This window comes from Amia ocellicauda, chromosome 7, assembly GCF_036373705.1.
Source record: "Amia ocellicauda isolate fAmiCal2 chromosome 7, fAmiCal2.hap1, whole genome shotgun sequence".
Lineage (NCBI taxonomy): Eukaryota > Metazoa > Chordata > Actinopteri > Amiiformes > Amiidae > Amia > Amia ocellicauda.
The window spans coordinates 10,777,622-10,792,394 of NC_089856.1; the positions used below are offsets into that span (position 1 = coordinate 10,777,622).

General features: G+C 43.8%; 1 protein-coding gene across 4 annotated transcripts in view; it reads right to left on the reverse strand.

Moving 5' to 3' along the window:
• The window catches only part of LOC136752756 (vitamin D3 receptor A), a 47,018-nt gene that overhangs the window by 6,988 nt on the left and 25,257 nt on the right, over positions 1-14,773 (reverse strand). For 3 of the 4 annotated variants that reach the window (XM_066708332.1, XM_066708333.1, XM_066708331.1), the window contains 3 exons: positions 6,475-6,625; positions 2,789-2,919; positions 155-339 (listed from right to left, as the gene is read on the reverse strand). In XM_066708332.1, coding sequence (XP_066564429.1) covers positions 155-339; positions 2,789-2,919; positions 6,475-6,623 — 465 coding nt within the window. In that variant the 5' untranslated portion in view covers positions 6,624-6,625. Of the gene's footprint in view, positions 1-154; positions 340-2,788; positions 2,920-6,474; positions 6,626-14,525; positions 14,723-14,773 lie in introns of those variants that run through there. The other variant, XM_066708334.1, reaches the window with a different exon arrangement.

Here is a 14,773-nt window from a genome sequence, read left to right on the forward strand (position 1 = left end):
TCGGAGAATAAAACACAAGCTTATCAACGTTTACTATAGTATATATCATGATAAACCAAAAAGTAAAGTGTAGGAAAAGCACAGAGAGGTATATAGTACCATAGTAAACCACAGTAGTGCATAGCCAAGGTAAAGGTGTAAGTGCGGGACTGACCCGGAACTGCTTGAAGTCGGAGTAGGAGTCGTCGTAGGTCTTGCGGTGGGCCTCCACCAGTGTGGTGATGACGGAGCTGTGTTCGTCGCTGAGCCGTGGCCGCGACATTTCCCTCTGGGCCTCCTCCTCCTTCCTCTTGAGGATCATATCCTTCTTCCTCTGCACCTCCTCGTCGGTCAGGATAACTGGTAGACGGATGGACACAGACAGACAGACGGTTAGACCTTTGCCTTTGCTTTGCTTGGTCTTTTAGCAGGATTTATAAACTAACAGGGGTTAAAAACCCGTGACGGTCTATTTTGAAGTAAACGGGACAATAGTACACCATCTCTTTATCCTGTTAAGACTGAAACCTTAATATGTAATATGTAATATGTAATATGCAAAACAATCCGCTTTGGCCTTGGCGAGGATGTAAAGCATCTGTTCTCGGGAAAACGATTATTATTAAAACACTGGGTATGGTTTATTGACACACAGAGTTTTCCATCTTTGTTTATCTGCTTTGCCTGTGTTGAACAGAAGGGCAGCACCAAAAAACAAAAAGCTGTGACTGTGGAAACGGAAGAGGCGATGAGAAAATAATGACAACTTCAAATAAAAACATCACATCTACAAAATCGACCTGAAACTCAGCACCTGGTACCCTTCCACGGATAATAAAAGCACCTTGAATGAGTCACTCTCATTGGAAATAGTTATCTCGGCGATGTACCACGGAGGGCTTTATAAAATAGGCAGTACGGCAGAACGAACAGAAGAGCGAGACAGTTGAAGACAGTGTATTCCCTTGACTAAACCGTTGTCCTGGAGTCTGGAGAAAAGCTTACAGTCACTATGGACTATTCTCTGGTTTATATTATTTTCTGGAACAGATAAACACAAGGGACAACACAGTGTATTCACACAGCACTCTGTCCCTGCTGTAACCCTTTTGTTTTTGCAACTCTTCAAACATTACCATACTTCAATACAAACAAGGCTGTGTAAACAGATTGCCCCTTCCCAATGATTCTGTAGAGCACAAACAGAATTGTTAATAAGGACGATAGTTATCGACAGTGATCAGGGACAGGTGAGGCCAGTTGCCCTGGGTTAACGGAGACTTGAAAGACGGAACAATGCGAACAACCCATCGGCCACTGGGAGGAGAGCTAGTGTGTGTGTGCGCGTGCGCGCGTGCGTCTGACCAGGAGAAAAGGGGTCATTATTGGTGGATCAGTGTGTTCCAGTACATAGCCCCCAGTTATGCTGATGTTTGTTTACGTTCTCAGCTCAGCTGCCAAGGAATTAGTCCAAACTCTTTTCCTTGACCATTATTTATTTCTGTAGACTGGTGGTAAATATCATGGGACACCCTGGACAATGTAACTGAGTTCATAACATGGGAGGGGACCAGTTTTCCCTGGTTCACTGTGCATACCATTTTATTGTTCCCCTGTCAGAACCTGCATTCAAATCTGCAATTTTTTTATTATTTTTTTCCTAACAAAAACATTACAACATGCCCTAAATTTTGTTTTTCCTTCTCCTTACTTTACAGACTATCAGGGCAGAGTGAAGTAGATCTTAAGAATATGACACATACAGACAAATCACGGAACAGTAATTGCACTGCAGGAGAAGAGTTTGCATTTTTCGACACTGGATGCTAACCCCTGAAAGTCTCAGCCTAGATCTAAGCTGCATTCTTACAATGGCTTTTAAACTAGAGCACTTGACTGCACCCGTTCGAATGTGACACCCTTTTAGACTCCGAAAGCATAAACAACATCCTTCCCTAACGATTAAGTAGTCGTTACGTTCGGGGATAATGGCTACCTCCGAAGCAATATCTCCCGGAGAGCAAACATTCAAATGGTTTCTTTGTAATTTGTTCCAGGTATAAGAAAGGTTCAATTGGTGGAGTGTCAACACAGCTTGGTGCCACGAGTCACACAGAGCAATCCCACTGTTCCAACAGGAAGCGGAGATTATAGCTGGCATATAATGTCATGTCAGAGCCCACTACTTTTACAGCACTATCTACCCCATAAACAAAGTACAACTAGAAGAACAAGCCATCCAGTTCTGTTGCAAAACCACCTCTGTACAGGTGGAAGACTGTTAGCACAAGACTATCAAACCAAAAATCTACACCATGTCTCTTATTTTGTATTTGTTTAAGACTTGAAATTCATTAATATGCTGATAAAGGACACTCTGAGACTAGTACGGGATGGTAATTCCATTCAGGGGACTGAAAAGTGAACAACAGTCACTGCAACAGAGTCAGCCATTCATTAGGGCGCCCACACACGCCTGTCACTGCTGGCACCTCATCAGCACTCTCTCGGGCCACCATCCATCATCGCACTGCCTCCGCCCGGGCCCTGTGCCACACTGTCACTCGGTGCTATACAAGCCAACGCCTCCCCTCTCCTGCCCGGTCGCTCCTGCCCACAGGCCAGCCACGCTACAGAGCCCTGCACCTCTACCGAGGACAAGCAGCGGTATAGGGCTGTCAACTAGTTACAGTCATTAAGTCTGATGCCTTCAGATTAATAAGCTCAAACTGCGCCTCTAAAACTGCAGCTTTAGCTGTATTTAGGAAGATGGTGGGTAATCTCACAGAGGACATAATACCATACTCACACTCTTTCATCATGCCGATCTCCACGCAGCGCTTCAGCCGGCAAGACTGGCAGTGCCGCCGGTTGTCCTTGGTGATGGTACAGCTCCCGTTGAAAGGGCAGATGAAGCTGGCTTTCCTCTTCATACTGCGTCTGAGGAGGGCACACAGACATACAAAAACAGACAGTCAGGCAGGCTGCAGGGAACCAAAAAGAAACCTGAAGCACACTAAAGGTACACAGTACAGCCAAGATACGGCCCTCCACCAGACTCCATCGGCCAGCGAAAAAGACGCAAAGACAGCTGGTTCACAATGCACACTGACTTTACCGCTCAGCCTTGGCATAAATGACTGGTGTTGTGTTTTTTTCTTTCATTTACAGACTATTTCAGCACTTAAGACATAAATAAATCAAATCGATCAATAAATATATAAATCTGATTAGTGCATGTGGATTACCATAAACTGAGGAATCAGACACTATGATCACGAACTCAACAGAAAGGCCATAAAGAAGGAATACAAAACAGGGACAGCAGCTGTGAAGCAACACTATAATGACAGAAATAAACCTGGGCACTAGATTGACCCATCTGGAGCAAAGTGCCAGTCAGCATGATGGACAGCGGCCAGTCACAATTCACTAGTCTGTCAATTACTCTGAGGAGGACTGAAATTAACCTGACGGGTAAAGACCTAGTGGTTCAAAGGCAGAGGAAGAGGGTTCACAACTACAAAAGGAGAAGATAAACAATCAAGACACCAACAGAGAGGGGTGGGAGAGGGGAGGGAGAGAAGAGAAAAAAAAACAGATCCTGCAGGTTAGTCACATCAGCTGCTGGCAGCAAACAACAAGCCCGTCACATGTGCGGTGGTGCATCTTCATTCATAACAGCGCTATTATGCTGCGAGTGAATGAACTCTAGCACGTTGCACAACCACAGTTCACAGAAACCATGGAGGGAGGGAGCGGAGGTAGAATCTTGTAAACAGCTCAACAGGTCAGAAATTATAGGAAGCTCACACCATGACACCGAGGGACAAAGTTGACTAGGAGCACAGAAGCAAGCTCAATCCAATCGTGTGCCTTATCGGACAGGTTAAAAAGCATCAACAAGCCCCATCGCACGGATCGATCGGGGTACAAAACTTATAAGATTGCCTAATGCCAGTGTAGCTCCGGTCTACACATAGGTAGTCCCTAACACTCATGGAGAGCAGAACAACCCTTCTGATTCAGAGATAATAAAGAATCGACTAATTCTTGTGTTTTTTTTTTTTTTTTTTTTTTTAACAACAACAGGCGCTACAACGGGAAACATGCAACTGTGGAAATTTCCCCCACTGTGCAAAGAAAGTCTCTCGAAAAGCACAGTAGATGGCAGTAGAGGGTTCGTACAAGAACACAAAACCATAGTAACCACAACCTGTAAAATCGATCATGAATATTTACACAAAGAGAGAAATGATGAGATCTGCGTAGACCTGGCATTAAGACATGTAACCTAATGACAGGGGAAATAGGTAATTTTCTACAGCAAGCAATTTACCTTTGCTTATAAACACAAATATGCCACACATATACATATATTAATATAAATAATGAGATATAGAAAACTTGTGATGTACAATCACACAGCCGACTATTCTGAGCGGCTCTTAAATGCTCTATTATTTGACGGATCTGAATTGTGACATCACACAGCGGTTACATTTCTGGCTCAGAATAGCAGACTTGAAACATGTACATCTGTGAGGACTTTGTCTGGCTTTATGAACGGGGAACAGAGCAGAGCTGGAGGAGGTGGAAGCTCGAGTGCTTCAGATACTGTCAGATAAAGCTCTTCAAGGAGATCCTCCGTGTCATCTGCTAGGATATAGATTTTTGGTTTTGGTTTTTTGTCACGCAAACAGCTTTGACTATTTGTGTTGACAGACGTGACATGACAGTTAAAATATGAAGCCATCCATATACCGCAGGTACTAAAATTGAAGTCTACAAGCCATATCCTGGATACCAGCACGGTGTATACATGCACACATTTGTATGTGTTGATTTATTTATGTACGTATATGTACTTATTTGATTTAAGGTACATATATGTACTTATAATTACAGTAATGTCTTTGTAGGAGAAATGTTTCTGTTAAGAACCTTAAGTAATAAGTGTATCTGACTAACTTGAGCCAACAAACTTAGTGTTTGATTCCGACTGCTCTCCAATTATGATGTAACAATTGGTTTCTGTGGCCGTGTAAGATGGGATTGCCGATTGCACCATTTCTCGTGCCATATTTAATAAATGCGTTTGTGTTGGAGCATCATGTTTGCCATTTCAGCATTCTCGTACATCATTTAGAAACATGTATGAAGTCGTGTTGTTCTCGGGGCAAGCAATATTCATGATAATGGGATGTTTTATTGTATTTTTATTTTTATATCATGGGGTTTTGCACAGCAGCTGGCTTTGGTTACCTGGTTTTGGACAGACATTAGTAGCTTTATGATTATGCAACAAGTATTTGGAATAAATAATATGTAGAAAAATGTAAATCTATTAAATTCTATTGAAACCTATAAGCAGGGGCCGATTATGACATGCTGTGACATGCAAGTTTAAGAGGCCCCACAGCATTAACTAAAAAGTGTAGTATTATGTTGCAAGGACAATGAAAATACAAATACCAAAGCTTTACACAGGTTACTGTGCAACCAAAAGATCATCTATCTAAAACATACTTAGCAATAATGTGAAGCCCTAAGCTGTAGTTTACTTAGCTTATGCCAAAATCCATTTTCATAAGGGGACAGACGGAGAGTAATAGAGTAAATGGGAATTTTACTCTCAGCAACAGCAGTATACATGTGTTGCATTCCAAGTTGTCATTACAGATGACTGAACGATTGTACCTCAATGTGGATCTGCCATTCGTAATTTATTTTTTATTTTTTTGCAACTACTGACAACCCTCGCAAACCATTTTTGTATTCAAACTAATGTCAGCAATTGTTTTCACATGGATTAAATAGTGACACATGCACACACACGAAGATGCATGGTACCACAGATATCAGTATATAGAGATTTACCATGTATTTTGTGCTATGAATGGTCTGTTTTGCCAAAGGATTTCACAAACTAAGCATGAAATCAACATATATGTTCAAAACAACATTTAATTAAAAGCACTTTCATATCAGAAAAAAACATAAATTAGACCTTCATGAAAGGTTTCAAACGATCCGTAAATCTGGAAAATACTAATTAGACTAAACTGATGTATTCGAGACAAAACATTCTCAGATGGTATAGAAACCAGAAGAGACTGTGGTTTTTCCAGGGCCAGGATTATAAACATACAGTTAAATAGAGAAACCACCTATAATTAGTACATGCTGTTTGTTTTCCCCTGACAACTATAACATTAGCACATCTATATGAAGGGTATACACGAAGTCATAAAAAACAAACCAGTTTTTCTTGGAAAAGACCACAGGGAGCGCGTGCAGGCAGTGCTTAGTGACGGGCATGATGCTGTGGGGGTCTGTGTGGGCTGAGATGGGCTGAGAGGTGCACATTCACACATGGAGGATCAATGCAAAGTTCAGAAGTGTCCAATCCCTGTCCCTCCAGTCCCTTGTTTCTCAGCACTGTGTCTTATCCCTGTCCACCTCAGTCCCTGGTCTCTCAGCATGGTACCATACCTGAAGAAACCCTTGCAGCCCTCGCACGTCATGGCATTGAAGTGGAAGCCAGTGGCCTTGTCTCCGCAGACTCCACAGATGCGCGGCGCGTTGCGGTCAAACTCATCGGCGGAGGCCATGGCTGAGGTGCTCACTGCCATTGAGTCCATGGCTGTGGAGAGAGCAGAGACATGGGGGGGTGAGGATAGTGCGGGGAGGACTCGTTTCGCCACACTTCCATAGAGACACAAAAGATGTGTGTCGCAGAACAACAGACCTGTACCAATTGGTTAAGAGCTGGCAAATAATCCGTGACAAACTCTGGGTTAGAAGCAGTGGTGTAGCAAGGGCCATACGCCGTTTGCTCATGTAATCTTAAGGGAACCTTACGTACGCACATGTAACTTTGCCTATATAACAAAGATTTTGTGTATAACCTCCTGTAATTCATAACGAATTCTGTCATTCCCACCACCCAAAAAACTAAATACCAAGAGTAATATTAATACCAGTCCATACACTGCTCTGTGGTTCAGTCCATAATCTTCATCTAAATTTAGCCTTAGGAGGATTCTGGTTTTGCATCTTCTGATCTTTGTACTATTCACATCCCCAGACGAAACAGAACAATTGCAACCTTTGCCAGTTCGGACATTCAAGTGAAAGAAGCTGTTCTGCAAATTACCAAAGACTCTCAGTTAGTGAAAGCAGATGTGAAGGAAGGCCATGTTTTTCAGTCTTTTTGTTTTTTCATATTTTTTTTCAGCTTGGCCATTAACAATCGGAAAGTGTGAACAGTGGAAAAAAACTATTAACTTCAGCATAATTAAACAGTGCAACAGCATCCCAGGAGAGGTACTGGCGAGACATGGAAGGAAATAATCAATGATAATTTAGAACATTTTTTTATTTTAAAAGGAAAAAGCCAGCTAAGAAAAAAAAAAAAAAAAAAAAGGATTCGGCAGGGAGTTAAATTATTAAACACTCAGAAAGTCACATCAGTCACTCTGTGAGCAGCATGGGGGAAAAGGATTGTAATAATCAATAGCCCCTCTTGTATTTATCACTAACCAAGTACAGATTCCCTTTAGAAATTAGGTAGCTTGTCATGAGAGAATTAAAAAAAAAAAAAAAAAAAATGGTCTGCCCCGAAACGCCAAACCGTACAACAAGCTGTGTTTGAGTCTGGGCCCTTTTATGCTCAGTGTTTCACCACGGCAAGGTTGATCACTTGTTCCTCCTGGGGCTCCAATTGTTCAGCCTGTTCTTCATCATTCCTGTTCCCTTTCCTGAAATGCAGTCACACAACTAATAAAATTACGTCCCTGTCTGCAGGTCTCGTAGGGTTAACCAAATCGGACGAGAAAATTGTATGCCTTCTCACAGCCCAGTTCCCTCTTATAACACACTGGGCCTCCGGGATCTTCTCTTTGGGCTCTACAGTCTCTTTAATTCACAACAAAACTACACAATGTTAATGGAGACCCTTAAATTCAATTGGCATGTTATAGGCCAACACAAACCATGCGTCCTTTCAATGCTGATTGGGTTATGCTGATTATCATTCTACAACTTGCCTGTAGGATAGCTGGACTCGCTTGAAGATCTGTATGAGCTTCTGTAATTGTATTTTAAAATGTGAAAGCCACGCAGGAAGAAGATTTTAAAAACTGGTAGACAGTCCTGGTTGATATCATGCATTAACTTTATCAAATTTAGAAAACTGATCGATTTTATCAGAGAATGAGCCCTAATCAGTGAGCTACTAGAGGCCCCATGTAATGATTATAGGGTGACCCAGTGACTCCTGACACAATGGAAATATCAGATTGCCTTGCACTTTGCACTCCTCAGACACCTCCTTCTACATCATGCTCAGAGACATTCAAGCTGCCCTCATGTTCCCTGTGTTAAGCATTAAACTTATTACACTAAGCAGGTCGTTCTGTTTGTACAAGCCTGAGGATATTCCTACAGGGTTCTCTGGGCATATTTGGTTCAGGTTTCTGTGGAGAAAGTGTTACTGAGGACTGTAGAGCAGTAGATCACCAAGGTATCATGATGTATTATTTTAGTCCTTCTCTTTACAGGAACCTTGAGATCAGTTTAGCAGGTTGCCTCTTTTCACACCTCCCCGTGCTATTATTAGGATGGAAAACAACAGCAAAAAGAACATAAGGCCCAACTGGGGTTCATTCTCTTGTTTCCACCAGAGTGATTATTATTATATTTATTCATGTATTTATTGTTATTAAGTTGGTGCCTGCTTTTGGAAAATGCAAGTCCCAGAGTGATTTGACAGTCATAGCCAGGATTGGGTGATGTCAATTTTCACTTAAAATAAACCCAAGAAGTACCTCGTGAAATTAGTTAAAGGTCAGCCGCCAGCGTCGTCACAGCCAAGTGTCCACTGGGTGTCCACAGAATGACCGTCACAGAGGATTTCTCTGCTGGATGGCAGCTCTGATCACTCCAGCGCTCAGCCATGTGTTGAGGATGCGGGGGGGGGGGGGTTAGCGAGCAGGTCTAGGTCTGATCCTGCCAGTAAGCTTGCCCCCACACTTCCCCTGTGACGTGAGCCAGGGCTGTGACTCACCAAGACCAGCACCACAGCTCCCTCCTTAGACTGCTCACTCTTGCCTCTGCAGAAGCCACATCACAAGCTTTTAATCTGGAATTTAACCAGCCACCAACCCCCACACTGTCTTTTTGCTTTTTAAAAATCACCCTTTTTCTTGGGCAACAGTCTCCCCACTCGTTTCCTGGTAAAATCGGTAAATGGCAGCCAGATTCAGAATTCTTCACGCCCCAGGCGGAGTCGGAGGTGTGACACTGGGCCTCAACCGCACACTCCGGCTACATCTGTCGACCCCTGAAGACTGGATGGGGGGGTGGGGATTATAGATTAAAGATCATATGGCCCAGGGTACAGAGCCACTGCCAGTCGGACTACGACACTGATCTCTTGGCTGACAATTCAATTGGGTAGATTACTGTTAAACCGATGCGAGATAAAGCGGCCAACACATCCTTCACACTGGTTGGTCAGAGACTAAGTGCATCACAGGGCCCTGGGTTTCCAAAGCCACTTTGCTAATCCTTACCGTTTGCTCTGTAAGGTGCTGACAGAGCCCCCCCTGCATGCTCTTCCATGGCAGCAGTGGATGCTCTGCTTTCTGGATTTATGGAGAATTCTCTATTGCTAAGGCCCCTGGTGCCAAGGAGGCCATTGGGAGGGCCTCCTTGCGTTAAATCTTTGCCACATCCGAGTGCAACCACAACCACAAGAGATATTTTGGCTCTTGATCCCAGGGGGGTTCTGGGGGGCTATTCTGCATTCTGTCTCATGTCTGATCTATGTTAGATTTTGACTCCAAAATAAAACTCACTGACTTGTTAGACACATGAGGGCAGGAGGGGAAGCAGTGCCAAGGCAGAGCAGAAGCTGTTGAGTGTAGGAGGAGAGGATGTGGGCAAGAGACGACCCTAATGGGCAGATAAAAGATTAAACAATCAACCCCCCACCCCTCCCCGGACCCTTTGTCAAGATGGGCAAGATGGGCAAGATGGTCCACTGCATTTTCTAACAAGATCATCAAGCGGCTCCTCTTATTCCATTTATGGACAACGAGGCCTGTGCCGTTTCCTGCCGCAGTCTCACCCACATCCGACAAACGTGGGAAGAGCGGGAATTACAGCAGCTGCACCGTATCCACATTCGTGTTTATCCATGCAGTTGCCGGGCAGGTTGCGTACAGGGCAGAGGACAACTCTGCAACCAACGCAAGCTGCCTCTGTTCTAGACCTAGTCTGAGTTCATGTTCTCCTTCCCTGCTTCCTTTCCCTGCTTCCTTTCCCTGCTGCCCTGGCACTGGGCCCCCTCGACAAGGCTGTGGTTGACACGGTCTGTATGGCATAAACACAAACAGGCAGTAATGATGACAAGCCTCACCGCTAATAAGGCTCTGTTGACCGCAGAGCTATGCTGTTAAGTAAAGAGCATCTATTCGGAAGTGCTCTTTCTGTGGTTTGGCCCCTCGCAGAGCCAGGGCGTGTCACACGCGGGCCATAGTACTCTGTGCAGGAGAGGCACTGACCTTTTATATGGGAACTATAACCCCCTGTGGTGCGTGCCAAAGTCCAGGGGGGTCAAGGCTTGCACGCATGACCAGAGGTTCATTGGGCACCCCTTCCTCCCTCCCTCCACAAAGCCAGCAATCATTAACCACACTAAGGGCTGATCAATTAGTGCAAAAGAAATAACAACACGGGGACACGCTGATGCGGTTTGTGTCCAGATACCAGAATGGGCTTCCCAGGCAAAGTTCTCTTTACATGCGCATTGGTATTCCTGGTCTCTAGTCTGCATTGTCAGCACTTTCTGAATGAAAGCCATCATTCTTCTGCAAGCTACCTGCCTTATTCCATCGGGAAGGATTTGTTTGTAATTTAAAGGAGCCAGTATTGATATTTCAAGCTAGGCCCAATCAAATTTACACCAGATTCAGTTAAGTCAGTAGAAAAGCAACCCCCAGGCTAAATGAAACCCTACATATACTGGGGGAACCCTAAACCTAGTCTGGACCCATCCAGAACCCCAATTGAATATCTTAACTTCGTCTGAATTCAATTAATTAATTCCAGAATTTATTTTATGGTGACATTTTTCTTATACATCCAAATCTGCCATTAAGATGGAGTGGCAATTAATTAGCCTAACTAATGACACTGAATTTTTACTCTGCACTGTGATACTGCCTTACAGTGCAAAGAAACCTAATCCTTGGGGCCCTGCATTCTTGATGACTGAAATCCAGTTTAAAAAGCCCAGTCACCCAAAACACAGGCAGTCCTTATACTACTATACTGTGTTACATCAGTAGGTCTTCTAACTTTAGGTGTGCCATGGAACTTTGGAAAAATCACATCGGAGAAAAAAAATAAATAAATTAATAAATAGTTCCTTATTCCTATTCATAAGAAGTCTTTTTAACTAAAGGATCAATACAAATGCAAATTAGTAGTAGTAGTAGTAGTAGTAGTCATAGTAGTAGTCCATTTCCAGTGAGAATAACTACTCTCCCATCCTCCTGGACAAACTGTCAGAGGACATCTAAGGTCAGAATAGTTTCAGTTAAGGACAGATGAACACCATCATGGACACCAACAGCACCCAGGGCAACACAGTAAATGATTCACAAGGCATGCTCGTATAGAACAGCTGACTACTTCAATCACGGCACTCGCAAAAAAACACTACACCCTGATCACTCAAATGTAAAGGCACTTTTGTGGATTTCCTTTTTCATGATCTACCAAAACAACTCAACAGGTAGCAGTGTAAGGAACCCATTCTGTATGGCTGCACTGTTTTGCTCGGTGTCTTTCCTGTGGTGGGGGCAGATTGCTCAGGTTACAAGTGATTTGCTTTGACCGGCTGGAACATTTCTCTTCAATATGAAGTAAGCCATTTAGTGACGTGGACACTGCAGCCTTGGCAATGCATGAATACAAATTAAGATATTTTACCTTGCATTTATGTGTGTGTGTAAAAAGTATGAATATTGAAATGGAGAGCCCTGTGAAAGAAGCCTGCTCTTTATACAGAACAACAGGATGTGAACTCAAATGCAAAGTCAGAAATAGAAAAAACACTTGAGTATTTTGTTGGTGAGCGAGCAGTCAATTTAAACTTGCAGGGGACAATATACTTTGAAAACAGGTCAATATTTTGGATGTTACAGACGGTCATCACGATATTTTAACAACCAGTAAAAGCCCAAATAACAATGGAATGAATGCAAGGTCACTCTTTAATTTGAGACTTTCCTGTGAGGTACACACAATTTATCTTTTTCACCCACGCATGAAAGATGGAATATGGTGATGATCCTGGTATTTTGCCCAACCCTAGATCAGACACTGGCATGACTGCCTCTCCCGAAGCATACGGTACAGGAGGAGATTGGAGGGGTATGGACTGGTTCTGCAGCCTTTCCCACTGAGAGGAGGAAGCCCAGGAGCCCTAAGAACCTTAGTCATGAACACGTAATCAAAGCCTTATATTATAAATGGTGAGATCTGGCACTGTTACCGCTTAAATACCAGTGCTCATACGTTAGACAATTTCATTAGCAAGCATTAAAGAATTTAGGTTAGGCTAAGAATCTTAAAACCACATAATTGGCAGACACACTGAAGGAGTATGGTTTTATTACTGCAGTTGACACTTAGGAGTGGGTTAAATATAGGGTTTAGGGTCAGGAATACAAAATATTCAGCTGCAGAGAATGGCAGAAGCCACTCAGTAGGGCATGAAAGTCTGTGCAGCTTTTGCAGTGTTGAAGCTAGCAGGGCCAACTCAGCCATCATGCCAAAGCTACATTAGTGTAGATGTGCAGAGAGGAGAGACACACAGACGACAAAGAGAGATAGAGATAAGAAGATAATGATATAGATATACAGTGACCCAGTGCGGGTGGGAGCTGGGGATGGAATAAATATAAGCAAGGCATGGATCCCCCTTCAGGAACCTTCGTGCCCCAACAAGCTCCCAGCAAGGTCACAGTCTCAATTACACTGGTCAGTTGAGCTACACCGGGCAACCCTAGAAAAAGCCAACGCTCTCCCTACTTCATTGCCTTGCAGAGGGGAAGTGCAGGAAGTGCATTGGGAGTGCAGTCATAGCAGAGAGCAAACCGCAAGTTTTCATTTGCTTGCTAGAATGCCACCCTATTTTTCATACTGAGGACCCCTGTTCGGCTACCCAACCAGGTCTGGGAAACCACCATGCTTACAGATCACAACCCCAGGCTTCCAAAATATGACTATAAAACCGCTTTACAAATTGGTTCCCAAAGAGTAAACGGTAATTCTCCTGCAAACACCAACTGTGTAAACCAAAGCAGATGACCTGGATCATTTCAGAATACAAATCAATTTCATGCTTACATAGAAAGCAGAGCACATGAAAGCACAGTGGGGTCGGAGGTCCGATCAAATGAGCGCAGGGACAATCAGGGAGGCTTGCGCAAGCTGCGGCTTGTCCACTTTCATTCATAAGCGCTCGGCTGAAAAAACACATGCACGGTGTGACCAGTTACGCCGTCCGGGGCGCGTGTGCTGGTTAATGCTATTGACCTCCTACAGAGCAGCGTTCTCGATGACAACACGCACAGCTCAATCGGGCAGAAGCTTGAAAGCAATGGAGACAGTGCACCACAAAGCCACAGCACTGCAACCCCCAGATCTACTGGAACTTGTCAGTTATTGCAGAAGGTGTATAAGACGCTGCTGGACAGTCCCTTGAAACAGGAGCTTAGTTTTAAATCTCAACAGAGGGACAGACACTAAGACTGAATCCAGAACCTCTAGATCACACCCTATTGCGGTGCAGCTGCCACAGAAAGCAACTACAGTGAAGACAATTCCTGCCTGACAGATCTCTCAAGGTTTCATTGCATCAAATCACATCCCAATAACCTGTACTCACTGCTTTGTCTTTTGAGTCGGACAGAAAGCAGTTAATCCCGTCAGCAGTTTAATTGGTAAGTGGGTTCAAACTCCCAGAGGAGGAGAAAGGAAAGGGAAATCTAGATTCCTAACAATCCTAAACAAGTCATTTTTCATTAGTCTTTCGATTACAATTCCATTGCTATTACTGTAAATGGATAAACATGCAGATTATTGTGAAACTGACCAACATGACTTCAGAAGCAAATGCATTGAAGACAGGAGAACTAAACTCAATATTATAATCTGAGATGTAAGAAAATAATCTTATTCTGGAGGACAACAGTAGAGCTACAGAACAAGAATTAGTCCGTAAGAATGACTCTGAATAAATATAAAGGTACAAGTGTTATAATTCAGTATAAGTCTTTCACTCATGTAATACGCCATGAGTCCCCATAATTAAAGACCAGATCAAAAACTTAACCAAGGACACTTCACGGACTAATAACAATGAGAAAGTTTCCAGGAGCACAAGCTCGATTATTGCTCAAAAATGGGCAGCCAGGATGCCTTTGATCAGAGCGATTTCAACACTGTCTCTGTCTGTAGTTACTGACCTGTACAGAGGTTTCCAGTCGAGCTTTCCCCAGAGCCCCCTATTCCATTGGCACGCGTGTGTTGCTCTGGAGAGGAGCCGGAGACCGTGCCGTGCCCAGTGTGTGCGCTGCTGTGCCGGGTGTGTGTGCGCGAGAAGGGGCCCTGGTGCGGAGTGGAGTCCGGAGTCCTCGTCCAGGGATCAGGCGGCGGCAGTGTGTGTCAGTCCTGCTGTTTGCTCAGCGCTGTAGCGCTCCAGATAGCCTGGCTG